The 19899-nt window shown below is 40.0% G+C and overlaps 2 protein-coding genes across 2 annotated transcripts; both read left to right on the forward strand.

The window, feature by feature from the left end:
- The first annotated feature begins 4293 nt into the window (after positions 1-4293).
- Positions 4294-10416, forward strand: LOC139108183 (uncharacterized). Its single transcript, XM_070666275.1, is given in 5 exon segments — positions 4294-4302; positions 4637-4795; positions 5643-5833; positions 7310-7426; positions 9024-10416. Coding segments are annotated over 5 exon segments (642 nt in total). The 3' UTR covers positions 9190-10416.
- Positions 10417-13111: 2695 nt separating this feature from the next.
- On the forward strand, positions 13112-19142 carry LOC139107935 (uncharacterized). The gene is made up of 4 exons (XM_070665849.1): positions 13112-13876; positions 18175-18377; positions 18781-18888; positions 19001-19142. The coding sequence occupies exons 1-4, from the start codon at positions 13745-13747 to the stop codon at positions 19140-19142; spliced, it is 585 nt and encodes a 194-aa protein (XP_070521950.1). The 5' UTR covers positions 13112-13744.
- Positions 19143-19899: the final 757 nt, after the last annotated feature.

A 19899-nucleotide genomic window follows, 5' to 3' on the forward strand; every position in this document is an offset into this window, starting at 1 on the left:
CGCGGCTTGCAACAGTCGCTCACTTTTGCATTTACGTTGTTCCGGGGTATTCTCGAGTTTGCACGGTGTCCACACAGTTGGAAAAGCTAAATTTAATGGGAAAAGTTTGTTTTCTTAAGGGAGCGGAAGGGTGCACAGGAATTTTTGACTAATGTTTGCCGAAGCACTTCTGTTCGCTTACTTGATGTACCTATAGAATATATTTTTCATCCCGGCTTAATTATTTTGGTGAAAGTCAACAAGAGCTAAGCATCATTTTAGTTCATTAATTATAATTTTGTAATGTTAATAAAGTACTCGCCAGTTACTTGTAAATTACAATTATACAATCGGTCACATTGTACAATTTAAATTGTAAGTTACAATCAATACCGATCTATAATAATTATTGAATAATTATTGAATAATTTATTGTGTGTTAATAACAATTCACATAAATACATGTGATCTAATTAATCATCAACTAGTTATGAGTTATGGTAATAAGTAACGACCTTATAATTAATATAATTAATTTTCAAAAAGTATTTCGTCAAAAAAAAAAGAGAACGAAAGAGAAAAAGCGCATTGTTACTTTTTCTATTAATTTTTTTTTATTTATATTAACTTCCACTTGTTTAATTTTTGTTAAAACATCACGAGGTTCCGCGATATCTTCGCGCTTTTTATTCGACAGAGGATATGTTTGTCTATGGAACGGTCGTAGTGAATAGAAACGATTTATTGTCGCGATATCCACCGTCTAACGCCAATATTTCTCTGCCCACCCTTCCGCCCCCGGGGAGGAAGTATTACCTGACATTGGGTGGAGATTGCGAGTTGGCTCGTCGGCAAAAATATTTGCATGGATATGATGGTATCATTCGATTCGCTTGACTGACAGCTCGAGATGCTCGTTGATGTACAGGCGTACGAGCGAATTGCCATCATCATTTACAACACATGTCGACGGCTTGTTGAACGAAAGCCGAGGGTTTAAGCCCGTTAAGATAACCAGGTTTATTTAAATTAGATTTGCGCATCGTATTTGTTGTTTATTTAGATATTTTATTTTAACGCGCATCTCGAACAATTTGAAATTGATTTTCCTCACAGCGAAAATGTCAAATCACCTATTTCTATTTTCAACGTTATGACTGATAAGCGGTCGTTTTTTTATATTTTTTTTTACGAAAATAAGCTTGGTAAACGGTATTGATAAAAAAAAAAAAATTGTCAAAATAAAAATTGAAAAAAAAAAATGAGGGAGGGCGGGATGAAAGATAAGTGACGTATCCGATTTATAATATCGATAAAATACTTTACAAATTAATTAATAATCGATACTCAATAGTACGATCCAATATTGGGAGGGGTATTTCTAATTTATCCATGAACGAATAATAAATTATCGTGTTACTAAATTGATAGTATTTATATTGCAAAGTTTTAATCAATAAAATTATTCGTTATTGATTAAATAACGTTTGGCCTCCGGATAAATGCAAATGTTTGAAATCAATACGACCGCACTCTTTTTCTCTCTTTCTTCTTTTGTTTCGTTAAAATAATGATTTATAAAATTATAAAATAGAGATAAATAGTGACTGGACGAAAACTCGATATCTAAATCCGTATTTATAACACGCAATCTATCGGAAGCTCACTATATTTCTTATGTTAGATTAAATGTTAAATATTTTAATTAATTTCTTTTTTAAGCCTTACATCACGAAATTTTGCGTATGTCGTGTCGTATATTTACAGCGCATTTACAAGTATTAAATAAATTGGTTGTATATTACATCAGCGAAAAAAATGTGAGATCATCCGTGACGCGGTTGAGTCAGTTCGAGTTTGTCAAAGGACAGCAAGCGCAGGTCGCTTTTTATCTTTTAAACGGTATATTATCTTTTAGAAAATCAATTATAAAGTGAATTCAGATAGTCACGCAGTTCCGTTTTCATCGTGCCCTTTCGTCGGCGACGGTACAGGAAGTAAACGAATAAAGGATATCGCTTATTCCTTTTACTCGGTTAACTTTCCCTTCGTCGTTTCGTCCAGCGGTCCGTTTTACAGACAGGCGGCATGTGTATATTGCGCCTTTTTCGCGTCTCGCAACAAAGGGGTTATTGCCGAAAGGAAGTAGTTGCATGTCGTCCGGCCAACTCATTTCGAAAGCTTTGCAGATCGCGTGTATGTTGCACTGCGCATGAAAGCGCAAACTAAATGGCGCAACGCAACTCGTGCACGGTACATATGCGGCCGCAGATTTCAGATTCACGCGGAATGCACGAGTATGTCTAGTAACGAGGCGTCGGGATCACAATGTTGTACAACTCGTATTTTATAAGTGACAAATTACAAGTGAAACGATTCGCGTTATCTCGTGCCGCGGATGTACTCGCGTCGGTGTACTTTCCCTAAACAAAAAAAAAATAACCAGTCTCTGGAAAACGAGCTTCCTAAAGCAACGTCGAACGCTGATAAAAATGTTCCTTTACATTTTTTTTCATTAAACTTTTTACACGCAATATTATTTTATGGAGTGCAAAAGTTTTTTTTTTTTTTCTGAAGCAGATCGCGCAATTATTCAGTCGTAAGGGCGACAGCATTCCGGATACGAATTTTCCTAGGGCGTTTCCCTTGCACGCGCGGCGTAGTTCACAATTCACGCGGCTGTTAGACGACACCGACATTCCGTCGCGCGTGTAAACTATGTTTCATGCCTCGTAGATCTTAACGAATCACGGCAGAGATTACGGCGCGGCGTATAACTACGAATATCTAACTAGTGTGAACATCCGTCGCAATCAGTATAATGGACATTCGTAGCGATTGCAGCTGGGATATCCGTGCCACTCGCTCGACGCGGAGCTCGAGTTTCAAGCCTGCAATTTGCCTACGATTTTCTAACTCCTGACCACGTAACGCTTATATAAATTGATATCCGTTCACGATAGAATAAGCACGTTTCTCTACATTTTATATTTTATCAAAGTTTTAATAGAATCAATAAAAAAAAAAAAGAGGAAATATTTATATTTCATAGAAAAATTAAGTACGTAAGAGTTTCGAAAATATTCCACTCTTATCATCGCGCGTGATTCGCACCCACACGTACGGAGACGCGCGCCAAAATACCCGTCTTAGCGACACGATATTATTAAAATCGACACGGGCTCCGACTTCCGGGCACAAAGGATGCGGTTGTTATTTCCCTTGAGTGAGCATCGATCCGATACAAGTTTCAATTTAACATCGCATTTCCAATCAACGAGGCTTTACCTCTACGAGACGTTCCGCCGGGCGCAATTTTCTCGGAGCAGTTTCCTCGGATCAGGGATTTCCACCGTCATCATTTCCGATTAACGATACTACATCGAGTATCTCTCCGCATTACATGTATCTTATGATTCTCAATAATTCTGCAAGTTTTTCTCTCTTTTTCTTTTTTTTTCTTTTTATTATTTTAGAGTTGCGGAAAACAAAGATAATATCGCCAATTGTTTTCGATTTTAAAGTTTTTTGTTTCCCATTGTGAGATGATTAATTTTTAATTCATTGACTGTAATAACGATTGTTGGCGATCGATGAAGCGACAGGCCGTGAAGCTAATCCCGCTAACGATGTAGATGCTATTTCCGAAAGTGGGAATTAGAAATACGCGAGGTAAACGCAACGCGCGCGGTTGAGGGCTGGACTTTTGCTCAGATGAGATTTTAATTCAACTTCGGCCGTTAATCCCCCGCCGGTACGGAAACGGAATTAATTAAAGCTGCTTAACGGGTAAGACGGGCAATTATTGGATTTACAACGCTATCGCGCTTGCCGGGATTAAACTGATACGCCGATGAATCGTTCGGCGTCGCAGGGCGCTTCGACGGCCACAACGTCGCCGGCTTAACGCACGCCTGTGTGCATTGTTCGCGTTAATCCCCCTTTCTTTTTGTGCGTCACGTGCATGTGCGTCCGCAACGTTTGATCCTGTAGCGGATTTTCACTTCCCCTGCCCGCGGGCAATAAAAGATCGAGCTTCTTTCACGAACGTTAACCGAAGCGTTGAATCGTTTCACTTACAGCGTTTCTGCTCTCTTAAGAATGTACATATACGCAATATTTTATAGAAACGTATGTGTTTTAAGGATACACGTTTAGCTACTCGTACACGTAAAAAGAAACGATTGTCGACAAGATAACGAATATTATACTCGCGCGTGATAAATCATCGCTTTTATAAATATTAAAATAAAATATCAGTTCTCTCGCCGGGAATTTTCCTTTCCATTAAATGTGGGCCAGGTATCGTACGCCATGATACAGGTTCAATAATCTCAAAGTGCTCAACGTTAACGAGATTCCGTATAATAGAAGAACGGCACGCTCTCCGTGAAACGGGCCAAGTTTTCGGTCGCTCGTAATTTCGAATCGAGGTACGTTTTGCCGGACGCAAATACCGGGCACGGCGCGGCTACGCTCGGGATTTCCGTGAGGTTCCGGGACTCATTATCGCGTCCCCACGAACTCGCGGAACACGGCGATGTTACGGAACAGGAGAGCGCTTCGCGGACGGTTCGTTGACCGGGCGATCCCGCCGGCCGGCGCGAATTACTTGAGTACAGAATGGGAAACGGGTATCGGGTGCGATCGGCGATAGGGCCGCGCGCGCTTCTCCGCGACGCTCCATCGGTGACGATACTGCGGCACGTTCGCGATGTCGCGGCTGCTTTTTCGGCTATTCTCGACCGTTAGCCTCTGGGTGAATATCTGGTGCTGCCAAGCGATACTGCTGTACCCCGAGAATACCTTGTTTCAGGTATCAAAATTTACCGTAAATTTTTATAATGCGCGTATCTTATCTCTCGGAAAGAAGAACTTACTGTGGGGGCTATAACGTTTCACTTTACTTTTATCGTTAGGACGCCCCGAGCGAAATTTTGTATTATTATTTACAGGCTCTTTACTTCGCCGAGCGCCGCGGGCATTTTTTTTTTTTTTTTTTAATACGCTTTTTATAAATGCTGTTCTGCAATTATTTTTTTGGATAAATAAGGATTTTAATTAAGTTGTAATATAAATTAGAAGCTCTATTTTTGCGCTTAATATTGATATATTTATATTAAATAAATCTTTGCGTATTAGTTTATTTTATAAATTTCACAGATTTTGACACGTGATAAAAAATTTTTGTATGTGCATGCGGGTCGAAAGAAATAGCGTTTCAATCAGAACAGTGGGGTATTAAAATGATATTTAGCTGTGCATATGGATTAATTGTCGAGAGCTTTTAATTTGTTCCCACGGTTCGTTTAACAAAATACTACTATTGTCTTATTAAATATTTATATATCAATCGTCAGCATGCTAATTAATAAATCTAGCTCAATTCGATCGTAGATGAATTCCTATCTCTCCCTCTTTTTTATTTATTTTTTTTAAGAATATATTAATATTTTTGTTAAAAAGAAAAAAGCTACGAAATGTAATAATCTTAAATTAAACTCAATATTCGGACACTTGGCTTAATTTAAAATATTAAAAAAAAAAAGAAAAGAAAAAAAAAACGAAACACGTAAATACGTTCGTTTTCGGACAGTCGCGTCATTTAGTTCGCAGTTTGAGTGCTTTTCTCAAGATGTAATCACGGAACATTTGCTCGACAGTTTACCATGGGTATCTCGATGCCGGTGGCGATGACGAAAAGGGGCGGCATCGCCTTCTCCTCGGGATTTCAACTCAACTACGCTCTACCGTGGAACTTGTCACAGCTCGAACCGATGATAATTCCCGCGAGACACATCAGAGATCTCGATTTGCAGGAAACTTATGTCGCCATTGAGAATCTCTTGGACGAGTAAGTTGCGCTAATCACCCTCGCGCGTCTCTCCCCCTTTAAAGAGCTTCTCGCCGCGCGAAACGTACCCTTCCTTGGCCCCAGCGGAAAGTTCGACGAGAGAAAGCGTCGAAACGTTTACTCGGTCGCTTGCGTGCGCATTAATTAAATTTGTCGAGAGTGAAACGAGATGCGGTCGATGAAACTCCCGACGGATATATACCAGTGGTCTTAATTAGCGCGGCACTTAACGGCGCGCCATCGAGATTGACCGAACGAGCGAGAGAGCTGCCCGCCCTCGTTATTTCTTTCCGTTATTCTTTTGTTCGCCCCCGTACACACGGCCTCCAAGAACAAGCGCGTAATTCCACTCGGCGTGTTTGCACAATGGACAGCCGAGGGAGAAGATTTGAATTTGGAATCGAGAGAACAAACGTCGCGCATTACTGCACCAAATTGCTCGATGAATTAATAAACGTGACAGATGCGCGGCAAGTAGCTATGTTTCTAAATAATTAATTTTCTGCTTTGCTATCAGTCGTTTCCGTTTGTTCGAATCACATTTCTACGTGACTGTACGCTATTTTTCTTTAATTTACACTTTTGTTAAGTCAGTAAACATTACTTTTTTAATTTTTTCAGTCTTTATAGAACAATAATTTATTACCTCGGAGACGTTTTCATTAATTAAATTATTATTATTAAATTGAGAGGAAAAATAAAAGAGCGCGCAAGCGTACAGCGATTCTCAGTCCAGGTCGCGTGAAATTCTACCAACTTTTGGTGATACAAAGGGCGTCTCCCTTCAGTCCGTATCATTCGCGCCTTCACTCTACGTAAGTGGGAATTGCCGTCCGCAGGATCAAAGGACGACAGGGGGTAAAGATGGCGACTCGAACATAAATTAATTGGAACATAAGGCAATTACTCCGCTGGGATGCAGCATAGCGCGCGCTGCTAGAACGTACGTTATGGACGAAGAGAAATAATTGCTCTGAGAAATAATCGTGTATATAACAGTAATAAAATGCAGCGCAGCTCTTCGGACGTTTCCATCAGAATTATTGACGTTGCGTCGGCACAGTAGATTTAAAGGAAAAATTTTTGATAGCTCTCTCTCTCTACATACAACCATCGCCAACGTTTATTTATTTGTTATATTTTTAACATTTAATTTTCTTATCCTTTTTCTTTTTTTTTATTATTAAAAGCGCCGTGATAATGGTGAAATTAACTTCGTGCGAGGACTTTCTGCGGATTTCCATGAAAAACAGTCGTGAAAAAAAAATAGAAAAAGAGAAGTTGAGGTTTCTACTTTTCCATTGCTCGCGAAAAAAACTTAGTTGGTATTGGTGTTGCTTTGATAAAATTATCTCGGGCGTGGAATTAGAATAAGAAAGAACTGCGGGAACGGCGAAAGGAAGGAGAGAAAATGCTGCAGACGAACGAAACGTAAATAACCGCGTTGCAAAGTAAGATTCAATGTTGACTCTCCAGACACGGTTGGCGCGACGGCAGGCAGTGCCTTTTGAGGACCATCTGCGAGCTCGCGGAGACGCCTCTTCACAGGAGCCAGCAGGATGTCCTCGGGGAAGTTATCCACCTAATTTTAACGTAAGTCAATTCTGACGTTTCCGGCACTCGCGCTTTGACTCGCCGCGAGCGAGATCGATATACGCCCGTGCACTTCCGGAAACGAGATTTATCACCGGGCAAGAGGGTCGTGAGTAATGAATTCCCTTAGAAGTTTCTAACGGCTCTTTGACAGATTTGTTAAAAATAACACGGAAGCTTCACGGAAGAGTATATTCGCACGCAAATATACAGATCGTAAAACGTGAAGCGTAAGCGAGGGCGAAAATTCGCGCCCGTTGTAGAGGATTCTTCTCGCACTACGTAAAACTAAAAAGTTCGCCTTTTTATAGTCCATCGGGACTTTCAGAGCAGTTGGACCGAGTTGTACTTTTATTATTTCGCAACGCCTCTCCTTTTCTTTCGCGTACGGACGGTTGATAATTAATAATAAATAAAACTATAATATTAATAAAATAATTTTTTTTTCTATAACGATAAATCTCAACGCGTGAGATTTATCGTCGATTTTGAATTTTGCTATTTGCAGCAGGAGCAGTAAGAATGCGGGATAATGTCGGCGAAAGATCCGTCGAAATGTAAATACGCGCAGCGGGATCGCGGCTTACTGTTTCGGCACGATTGCGTGACTATGCGTACGCACAGCTGTCTAGACGACCGTAAAATCCGGCCCCTCGTGTTTGGCAGAATTCTAATTGAGAAGCGGTTGAGCAGCAGATGGCTGTTACATCATGTAAAATATTCGCCCGTACGCCGGTCGGTTGTAACAAGCCGTTCTGTAACCAGAAGCCACGAAATTTGCTATTCCAAACGCGGCCGCGTATGTTCGAAGGAAATTGCTGCCCGAGCTAACACCGGCGCGGTAATTACGCGACTAAGTCTACCGTGCACATTAGGTTTCCCTGGCCGAAGTGTTTCGTCTTAGTTTTCGTCGGACATTGCTTTACAATACTTCTCCCCTGACCTCTGACCCCCGGAAACCTGACTTTCCGAAATAATCTAAGGAAAACGCTGCCCTCCGCGTCGAAGTAACTTCCCTCTTCGAGCTAAGCCTTAGTTGTCGAGTATATTTCATTAATTAATGCCGACGAGCCATTAATTGCCGAGGATGCAAATTTCTGGAAACTCCGACGAATATCCGAAGTGTCTGCGCAGATTCATGCCGAGTCAATAATTGTTAATATAAGCAGGATAAATTAGAATATTTTACACGCGGCCAGAATTTATTGAATATTATCGAATGGAAATTATAATTAAATTATATTTCAATATAATACATATTAATTATTATGTTTATTACGTGCGCATTATTTCTTTTTTCTTTTTATTTTAAATAAAACATTGATGAAACCAGCTGTTCAAAAATCCGTGCCGTGATTAAAGTTTCATTAAAATGTTATTTCTATTTTCCATTAATTAGAAAACGTCCCGTTGCATAAATTCCACGTATTTTAAACGAAGAGGAAATGAATCGGTGCTTTAATCCAGTTTGTTAAAATAATAATCGATTAAAGTACAAGACGTTTCAAAAGGTATCGGGTAACGTCCGTCGCGGTCGAATAGTTTAAAGGGCGACTGGGAAGTACTCGAAACGATTTAATCTGTATCTACTTCGTAGGCCTACGGAGGATTTGCCAGTGGCAATTAATTCCAGTCACCGGAGCGCCAACAAATTATATCAGGAAGCCGAAAGACTGGGTAGGTCTGGCGGTGATTGCGTCTTAACGTATCCCGATTGCATCGAGTCGCCGTTGGAATCATTTACAGAAATTGTATTCCATTAATTAATCAAATCCCCCTTCGTTCCCTTCAAAATTATTACACATTCCAATTATGTTATAATTATGTAATTTTGTAATGTTCAATAAATGTCTTTACGCATAAAACGGTGGTGTTTTCTTAATAAAATTGCACTCTTAAAAAACTACATAAGATATTTTAAATAATTACGTTTCTCAATTATTTAATAAAAAAAAAACATTATTTGCGAATCAAATGCTACTATCTATACCAACGTGTAGAAATTTTTTGTTCGAGAAACGACTATGAATAACGTCTATTGGCTCGATGCGACGATCGAGTGACCGTGTTTTGCCGCAACCTCGCGAAACGCGGGATGGGGAGGGTGCTAAGTAAATTTCGTTGTCGGGTCTCGCCGTAAGATAGCTTGAAGAGCGATATACGACGTTCGATTTCTTCTTTCCTACGTGTCTGCCAGGAGTCTTTATCTGGATTCGTAAATACCGTGCATCGCGCCTCACTTCGCCCCTTTTCCTCACCGTTTTCCGCAACCTTCGGCCTTATCCTCCCTTCCGCCCTTTTTCGTGACCCACATCCTTCGACGTCTTTTCCTTCCGCGTGTCTCGCATCATTGAAAAAGTTACGTTATTTGGAACTTGATGCACGGGCACGAAGGCGCGCGCGAGAGACGGAGCGGATGCTGTAACTTCTCCGCTGGACGATGATGGAGCACGCCTAGTCACGCACTTTTGCATGTCGGCCGCGCACGTGCCCTGAGTACTTTAGAATCGACGAAAAGTGAACCTATAATGTTGACTCTCGCGACGATTTAAAGCTAATTTTTGTTAGCGAGTTTATTTTTTTTATTAATTAATTAATTAATTAATTTTTTTCTTAACTATAGTTTTTGAAGTTTCAGGACGAATTTTTGCAAGAAACTTATTTTTAATTAAATAACATAATTTATCCGTCGAGGATGTGGTCACTCGTACAAAATTTGCGAGATGGCCCAACGTCGTTTTAATCTCCCTTTACCCTTCGCATTTTCGGAGATCGCTCTGCGTTCCTAGTGTTAAACACATTGTACTGCACTCCTGGGATTAACAGTTACACGCGCGATAATAGCATAATGTTACAATAGAATTACGCACTAGAGGATTACGTGGTTTAATTAATTAAACAATCAGCCATTTGCAGGTAACGATATGTTACAATTAAAAAAACAGAAAAAAAAAGAGAGACAAAAAAGACGAATAGCGTGAGCTACACATCCATCTTGCTCTCCATTTCTCTGCTGAAAGAATAGACTTTTCTCCGTTTATATTATCCAATTTTTCGCTCGGCCACTTTATTGTCTCCCGTTTCCGTCTTCATTTATCTACTCTCGGCCAACTTTCTCCCTCTAATTTTTATTCGTTTGCGCTCGAAACTTCGTCCCGGTTGTCCCTCTTCCTCCCGCGCGAAAAAGAACCTCAAGTGTCAAGTATCGGTAATAAGATTACTCGCGTTATTTCGCGCGGCGCGGCGCATTACATAGTTTCATTATAGCGCATCAATTAAAACTTCGCAAGTCATTAACTCGCGGAGATTCACCCTCGACGTATAGTACAGGAACGACCGCCTTCTCTATTTAGTCCCATCGATTTACGCTCCCCCTCTTTTCTTTTCGACCTCATCTTCATTTATATCAACCGACTTCTCGCTCGCTCCCTCGAGCTCCTATTCCACGCGCGTTACACGTCTCAGGTTCTACACACTAGGTTTTCCCTCCCTTTCTCGGACCACCCCTACCGTTGTGTTTTCCCTTCAAAGCACGAGCGTGTAATCTTCTTGTTCCAAAACTTGTTCCGCGCGACGCCTCTTATCCGAAACTTGTCGCGGGCACTCTCACCTGTGGGAGGGGGAGAGAGGTAGCGACAACTTTCTGCAAACAGTGATTACAAAGGCAGAACTGACAAACATTTACAGCGTAAGAGATGCTGGGAGCGGTAGATTGTCATCTATCTCGCGACGTTATCAAATTGCTACTTTCCGCGCGTGATTTTGCCTCTATTGTTCGGATCGCGCATGGCTTTCGTCGTTTACTTCAACTGCCGTTACAATTTTAGGTATTCCACGTTCTCTATACGCGCTGCATCACGCTCGTCACGCGTAGGTAATAAGATTTCATTCCAAGCGAGTGAAAAATAAAAAAGAGGGAGCATGAAGTAATCTCCGTAACAATGATTAATTATGTCTGATATTATGAGTGTGACTTAATGTGTTTGTATATGCAAAAAAAAAAGACAAAAAAAAACGAAATTAAATCCAGCGTAAGTAGATAAAATATAATTCAACCGAAGTTTTATTCATCTTCACCGTGAAGATAATTTAATTCTTATTGGAAATAATTACAAAACTTTTTAACCGCGATAAATAATTATTTATTTTACTTGTAAGTTCCGTGATAATTATTTGAAATACTATTTGCAAAACTGCTCTTTCGAGAATCAATTATTGAAGAAGTATATAACATGCTTTCGACTAGCGAACGGATTGGTAAAGTTTTCAGAAGCGTTAACCGTTAATTTCAAGAATGTCTCGGAGCCTCTTCCGGTCGCGACTCTCTGCGAGCGCCAAATTATTTGAGCATGCTTGACCATAATTCATCGCAGGTGTCGACTCGCTGAGCAAGCAATTCGTGCGGCTCTACGAATTTACGTTAATTTCCACGAGGTAGGCCACGTGCGCCGACAGGAGTTCCGAAACGGGCAAGTAGAAACGGTCGGTTAAAGTCAGACAAGCGTGCGTATGCACCACTCCTGCAGCGAGTTTACTGTGCTCTCGGTCGTAAGATTAAAGGTACGCTCGCGCTTTAGATGAAACACGTGTCGCTATAAATTTCCTTACAAATTCGATTACGGTACTAAAACGCTTTCTATATTGTTTCCCAAATTAATATCAACTCGACACTTTTGATTCTCGTTTTATATTATGCATTTCGTTAAATGTCTAAGAGCCACGTTGATACTCGCTTGTTATCGCAACAAAATCCGTACGTTTTTAAACGCCGCACGGTCCCCGATAAATTCTGTTAGGGAATACGAAAGAGGATCCGCTCTTTCCGTCGGACGGTATGCGATTTAAGTTTACGTATTCGCGCGCAAATAAACGTAAGCAAGGTTTTGATGCAAAGTGCCGTATTACTTGGCGCGAAGTGAGCTCAAAGGGAGAAGCTCGGCGAATCCGTGAGGACGAGGGTCTCCCTTCGGGCGATACCAGAAAACTTTTCCGGGTGCTAGGCATTAGAGTTATTTACCGCGGGAAGCTCCATTTTTGGTGGCGGGTACTCACCGCCGTGTGAAGGCAACGCGATACTTATACAGGGCCGACCATAAAGGCCGCCCATAAATTGCACCCTTGATAAAAGTAGCTATATTTAACGCCGGCCACCCGTGGGGTACACCTGAATACGAATTCATTCGTCCTGACAGTGGCAGCGTACATTTTATCTGCAGAATACGACGCGAGTTCAAGAATCGCGCGCCCGGCTCGGGATTACGGAATATTTGTGCCTCCATTGTGCGTCTCGGTTCTTATTTTCCGTAGACTTTAACGGGCTTCAGCTCCGGGCGCGGGGTGACATTACGACGGTCGTGAAATATGAAAATTATTGCAAACTGGATTTTCTCTTTTAATTTTATTTACCGTACTTCTAGCCGTACAAATTTCCCCTCGTGTAAGTTTCTTTTCTTTTCTTTTTTCCTCCCCGCGCGTAAATTAGTCGCCCGTAAACAAGACATTGATTTATTTACCGCAAATGAGATTAAATGAATATTAATTAGGATAACGCGTTTATAAGTATATTTTTCGTTTACTTTCACTTCGTGATTAATAACGCGTTGCGCACTTGTATATTATATTTCATTCAATAATTAAAGCTTAGACGAATAAAAAGGAAATTTGTATTTTAATTGCTAATTTTTATTATTAACGATAGAAACTTTGAAATATAAAAATTTAAATAAAAAAAATGTAACTATACGAGTTTACGTAACGGCAATAAAATTTTTTCTTTTTTATCGCGCTACTTCGTTGTGATATAATTTTACTTTTATTTTTCGTATGCACGTGATTAATATGTAATATGGATTTTTAATGAGCTACGCTGCGTCTCAAAGAGACTAAAAGTAGAAGTGATGCAATTCAGAATAACAGGGATGTTTTGAATAATGTTTTCCATGGGGAGAAAAAAAAAGTGGCCAATTTTTAGACAAAAGTATGCGTCATAAATACCGAATGTAAAACTCCGAACAAAGTACCTTTTTGACGAGAAATGTGCGGGCGGTTGTTCGCTTCGACCACCAAAAAAGCTGTTATTGAAAACTGTTCCGTACACAAAACTGTCCCGGTTTCTTTGTTTAAACTATATTTTTCTCGGATATACTTTCGCGCCGCTATTAAAAATATGCAAAGCTTAATTACGTAAAAGAATTTCTAATTAAATATAACCCGTAATTCGTAAGATTAGATAAATATGGAGAGTTTTGTAAGGTATACGTTATATACTTATCGAAATAAATCGCATTATATTTCCTTTATTAGTTTCATCAGTTCCTAATGGTGAGAAAGATGTTTCTGCTCAGTTTTCTCTTATTAAATTGTTGGGGAAGTAAGAGTCTTACATCTAGACCGAGAAGACAGATATTGTACTCGCCGCCAATTGTCTACCCATACGGAGGAACGTTCAAGGTATTTTTAAACATTTTCTGTCTTCGGAAATTATCACTTTTTTTTTTCTTTTCAATATACACTGCAACACCGCTCCATTGATTTTAATTTTATCGCGCCAAGTTTCTCGTTTCGAAATAGTCGAGAATTTCTGATTAGCTTGGAAACTAATTTTTCAAGTACTTCTTGCTGCGCGTATATTTGCAAAATTTTCCGTGCCTGAATATTTCCCGCCAAGAAGACACGCTAATTACGATTCTTACAACGTAATATCTCGCCGGGTCTCTTCGTGAAAATGCAAAATCCTACCTCGAAGTAAATATCTTTCATCTAATGAACCAATGACATTTTTATTTTTACCCACGCCCGAGTGGAAATTCATTTAGCTATTCTGATTTTGCAAGCAAGTGATTAGATCGCGCAGATTACATGTATTCCTTAGCTGTCGTTAGCTTGGGTCATAAATTGTAAGGAAATATTCGTTAAACAACAAATTTAGTGACTAACTGTTCAGCTCTCAAAGTATAAGATTCAAACAATAAGTAATTTTTATACGTCATCGTGACACTCTTTAAATAATATATTTATTCTACCCAGCTTAATTAATACGCTGCAATTGAAATCATTTCGAAGATAAAATCCGCAGGTGCATTGAATTTTCTTTAACGCAATTTCACGGTGCCGGTAACAATGCTGCTGGTGTCTTCGACAGTATGAAAAGCGAAGGAACAAATTTAAATGGCGGGGACGGTTCTCGGCTCTCGCCACAGAACGCCATTGATAATTAACTGCAGTTTTATCTGCGGTCCGGCCTTAAATCCTCTAATTAAATTGGAAAACTCTTGCTGTGCAGTTTTCGCAATTGGATGAGACGATTCGATATCACGCTGGGTTGTTTGTCTTCGTTTTCGCTGGTTCTACGAGATATTCTCGGTTATTGGTGTTATCTCTGTCTCTTTCCTTTCTTTCACCTTTCCTCTTTTTTTTTTTTTTTTACAGAAATGAAAACTTAGGAGAAATTAAACGAAAACTCTCAATGAAGTATCTAATCAGCGTGTAAATAAGTGCTTTTAAAATTAAAGGGGTAATCAGAAATGAGAGAATATTAGTACTTTCTCTTCACTTTCTCGTTTCGAGCTTTACCGTACGATTATAGGAACTGATGATTATTAGTTTAAAATTAGAATTAAATAATGTATCTACAAATTATGTTTACGAGCTTTTGTAACTCTAGCAGATAATAGAAATTTTTTTTTTAATTAAAGTATTCAGTTGAAAGCGATCAAAAGTCATTATTTTATGCTCTTCGACATTTTATATTTACAAATTAAAATTTACGTAAAAAAAAAAAAAAAAAAAACAAAGGTGATGATAAAAAATGAAATACATAGGATAGGAGAAAAGATTTCGACAGTTCGAACCCTCGTTGGGCAACGTCCGTTTTATCACTTTTCGCGGGAACGAAAATAAAAAAAAAAGTTTTCAAAAAATACAAGTGCGCGAGGAATAAAATTCGATTTGCACGACCGATTCGATTCGCGCGTGTGAAAGAGTGCCGAAACACAGGGCGGCCTAGCATACGTGCAAACGAACGAGGCAAAACGAACGTGACGTCACGATCGTTCGCGTTACAACACGGGACGCAGTCAATTGTGCTCTTCAAAAAGTCGAAAAGACTTGGACTCTTTAATCCGAGAAGCGGCGCGATAATAGTAAATATTTGACTGTTTGCCTTTTAAAACGCCGGCAGCCAAAGGGGAAGAGAGCGGAATTGGGCGCGTTTCGGGTCATCGCACGTGCAAACTGTGCGGAGGAAATTATGTCGAGGTTTGATTGTGATTCGTCGCAGGGGAGCGAGCGGTGAAGACGAGAAAAAGACGAGGCGCGCCTCTTTCCCTCGCGGTATTACTTCCCGCAGTAATTTCGCTTTTCGCTAACTGCATCGTTGATAAAGCGCAGCTTGAATATATTTCACAATTGGCTCCCGTTATTATGCGCTACGGTACTACGATATTGGATTACGCGGTGTGTCTGTTAAATACCACGAGCAAAGCTCGCTCCGGAGAAGGTTGGTACCGTGCCGTCGGCGCAGACGAGACGACGCTTACACGCGTTTCTTTTTTGAGATTGCCAGCGCCGGGGCGCTTTAACAAATGTGCAATATCCGTAACAGCGGTAAATTCCCAGGTAAACATTTGGAATTACAAAGCTCGGGCTAGGATCGCTGAGAGTTGCCTTCGGGATTCCTAATGTAAATACGTTCCGAAAATGCAATAGGCGGAGAAAACAAGACGCCAACTGTGAGCGGCGGCGCGCCTCGCCGTCCTTCCGGCGGCCAGATATTTAGAATGGGATATCGATCTCCCTCGCTTCCGATAAGTAAAGGACAGCCGGGTCCATTCCCCGTGAGAGGACACGACGTCAGATTCCTGTCGTAGCATCCGGGTCGCGGCATAACGGAAATATCGCGCGGCTGGACGTAGCGGCGAATAACGCGAGAAATCAGTTGAAGTGGAAGACGAAGCGATTCGAGGTTAAACATTGAAGTTCACGATAATCTTCTTCTTTAAACGAGGCGGACGTAAATGATAAAAGTAAATACGCCTGGTCGTGCCCGTACGTAAAATAGCTTTCAAGCGGACATTTTAACACGGGCCAATTATATATCTAGTACGAAATAATATTTTACCTGCGCGAATTAAATGTTTTATTTAGCGTTTATTAAATTACGCATGTAATACCCTCGCCCGTATATTTTCATAACGTTTCTCGAGTATCGCAGGCGTAAAGAGTTAATGTAAATAAATTGGTGAGCGTCTTGGCGACGTCGAGCTCGCTCTTGCATAAAGAAATACCGGGGGCATCTAAGCAAAGTAGAAGCGTCACGCGCCATAAAAACTAATGTAGAAGGAAGGACAGGTTTGGCGAGCTGCCAGAGAGTTGTAAGTGGTCCCTCCATCATCTGCAGGTTGCGAAAGTAGGATAGAGATCTTATCCATGGACAAAGGTGCAATTAAACTACCGTAGTCGAGGAAACGCGATGCGCGCATTACGTAAAAATGCAGGAGGGCCCTTTTTTTCCCTTTCCAATAAACCGCATTCGCGCGACGTAAATACACAAAGTTTCGTATGCTTCTCATCGCGGGATCCAACTGTCATCGTTTCTCGATATAAGAGGAGTCTTTGTGGCGCGTTTTCGCCTCCGCATCGCTCATCAATCTCTTTTCGATCGTTCGCGCCGCGGGCGGACCGCCAGCTGCGAGAATCTCCGCATTCAGTAGACGTCGATATTATCGTTATCGGTGCCCTTCGCGCGTCGATCAGACTATGGTTTCTTCTTCCGTTTCGCCGGTGATTTACGACACCGCGTAATCTCTAAAGTGAATTTGCGAGTCCTGCTTCTCGTTTATTCCGCCAGCTGCGTTTCTTTTTTTTTTTTATATTAATTTTTTTTGTTGGCTTATGTATTAGGTATACCTATTAGCATGTGAATTTTTATGTGTCTATCGCGAGATGATATTGGCGACGACGTTACTCAGCACTCGCGTTCCCTCCGAATTCCGGATGTAGAAGTTCACGTACTCTCGCCCACCCATCCGCCGCTTGCGTGCTGACTCGAGAAAATCAGAAAATTAATTCCCGCCCGTTTTTCGTCCCTACCGTATCCTTTGGTCTATACTTTTCCGGATGAGCGAGTAAACTGCCCCTCGCGATATATTCGCCCGCGGTCTTTTATTCTCCGACCGAGAAAAGCGACGCTTTTATCTCGATCACTTGAGAAAGAGATAAATCCTTTATTTTTGAGGATAAAAAAAAGAAGGAAGGAGATGTTTCCTGTGCGAAAGAGAACGGTAGAAGGTACGGAGAGGAGAAAGAAAGAAAAAGAAAGAGAGAGAGAGAGAGAGAGAGAGTATTGCGATTTAAACTACGATCGTGAGATCCTTCGAGTTTTTTCTAGAAGCATGCAAAGGCGCCTGATTCGCTTAGTGTTATTTTAGTTGGAATTGTACAAAGTTATTTTGCGAGAAATTTTCAAAGAAAGTTGCCATTTGCTACATCTCGCGCAGTAGCCGTTTGATTCCGGTGTAATTTTTCTTTCTTTTTTTTTTTTTTTCTTTTTTTTGCGCTCGTATTTATTCGAGCTTCTCTTCTAACAAAATCTTATTCACGTTGTTACCGCTGTTTACTCGAAACTCGCATTCAGATATCTAAATATATATTCTAACGTTACTTGTAAATAACCTCAGAGTTAATATTCTCGCGGTGTAAGCACGCGAATGCATTCGTTGACATTCATCCGCTCGTTGTTTTGTCATAAGCTCATCGTGGGATTCGCGGTGCCTGTACAACTTTCAGGCAGGATCTTAGTTTACGGGCAGAACTTTCAGTTCCAATATCTCTTGCCGCAGAACGCGACACTCTTTACGGAGTTCTTCGCGCCGTCGTCGCGGCGACGCCGTGAAAATGTTAGCTGGAATGAAAGGATGACTATCTACCGGCTTTTGGAGAACGAGTTTGAGAGGTAAAAATCATTTCTTTCGCTAGACGCTTAGGTACAATACATGATATCGTGTGATGTAAAAATTTGCATTATTTACGCACGGGTTTACACGCGTTCTGAGACACAGCCGAAACTTGAACAAATATTTAACGAGTTGATTAGCAAATAGCAGAATAATATCGGGAAATAATATAATTTTTTTTTTTTTTTTTTTTGATAGAACAAAGTTATTTACAAGAATAAAACATGTAAATTTTTCTTTGCGTAAAAATATATTTTATATGCAATAACGTAATTGACGCTGGCTGTAAATAAAAGCACACGTGTAAACAGCGCCAAATAATTTTATTTCTTCGTTAAATTTTAATAATTAAATCGTCGTGATTATATTGTTTCTTTTTTTAATAGTCGAAATAATTTGTAGAAAAGGAATAAATGGAAGAGAATGCTTGAAGAAAAGCATTTGCGAAACAGCAATGATGCCTTTAGAGGACGAAGGACTTGTCGGGGAATTACTTCACCTTTTGCTCACGTGAGATTACCTAAATTACCTAATTTTTAATATCTACGAATTTCTGTGAATTTAAAAATTAATATACTTCTTATTATTATTATTTTTTAAATTAATGTTTTTTTTATTTTAGGCCTCGAGAAACCGATACACCTTTAAACTCCGAATATTTGCAAGCACTAGAATTTGGACGTGGACATCACGATTGCTCGAGGATCTACAGTACGTGTCCTCCTGGTCAAGGAATTCTTGATCAAATCTCAAAAATAATATAACGTATTGCTTTCCGCGATAAAGAATTTTAATTTAGCGCTCACGAATTAATTAATATATTAATAACGTGAAAAATAAAGAATATTTATTTGTAACACGCGTTGTAAATATAAAATAAATACCCAATTTATTTATATTACCTATTTAAAAATTAAGCAATTGTCTTTCATTGCAACTTTTTTATCAGTACGAGTACAAAATATAACGTATTCTTTCAGCTAGTTTTCACGGAGCTATGCATTACGAGACTCGTGAAAAAAGAAAAAAAAAGAATTCGATCGATTTACAGTTGAAAAACCTGCGGAGAGAATTGTCTCGTTTAGTTACGTTTGAGTTAAATTAAGCACAATCGTCGTATCTCTCGGATTTAACCGCGTTTCTACTAATTGGCACGAAATGGTGGAAAGAGGATAGTCAAGAATACCGAACTGTTTCAAGTGAGAAGGAAAGTGCCCGTTCTCATTGGATTTGTAGGAAAGACTGAATTGAGTCGACCGTTTGGTCCTTCAGTTTCCGATGCAATCACTTTAAACAAAAAGATATAAAAATAACGATCTCAGTAACTTCTTAGATTCAATACTATAAGCAGTGAAGAAAATTCTATCGTTAAAAAAAAAAAAGAAAAAAAAAAGCGTATATAATTGAATAGAAAGCAATAACTTTTGGCACAACCTTTTTCCTTCTCTCTGAATTTTTTTCCGGTACGTTCCGAGCCGGCGCGTGAAACAATTCAATCATAAATTCGGGAAAAGCTGCTTT

This window comes from Cardiocondyla obscurior, linkage group LG14 (assembly GCF_019399895.1).
Source record: "Cardiocondyla obscurior isolate alpha-2009 linkage group LG14, Cobs3.1, whole genome shotgun sequence".
Classification (NCBI taxonomy): Eukaryota; Metazoa; Arthropoda; class Insecta; order Hymenoptera; family Formicidae; genus Cardiocondyla; species Cardiocondyla obscurior.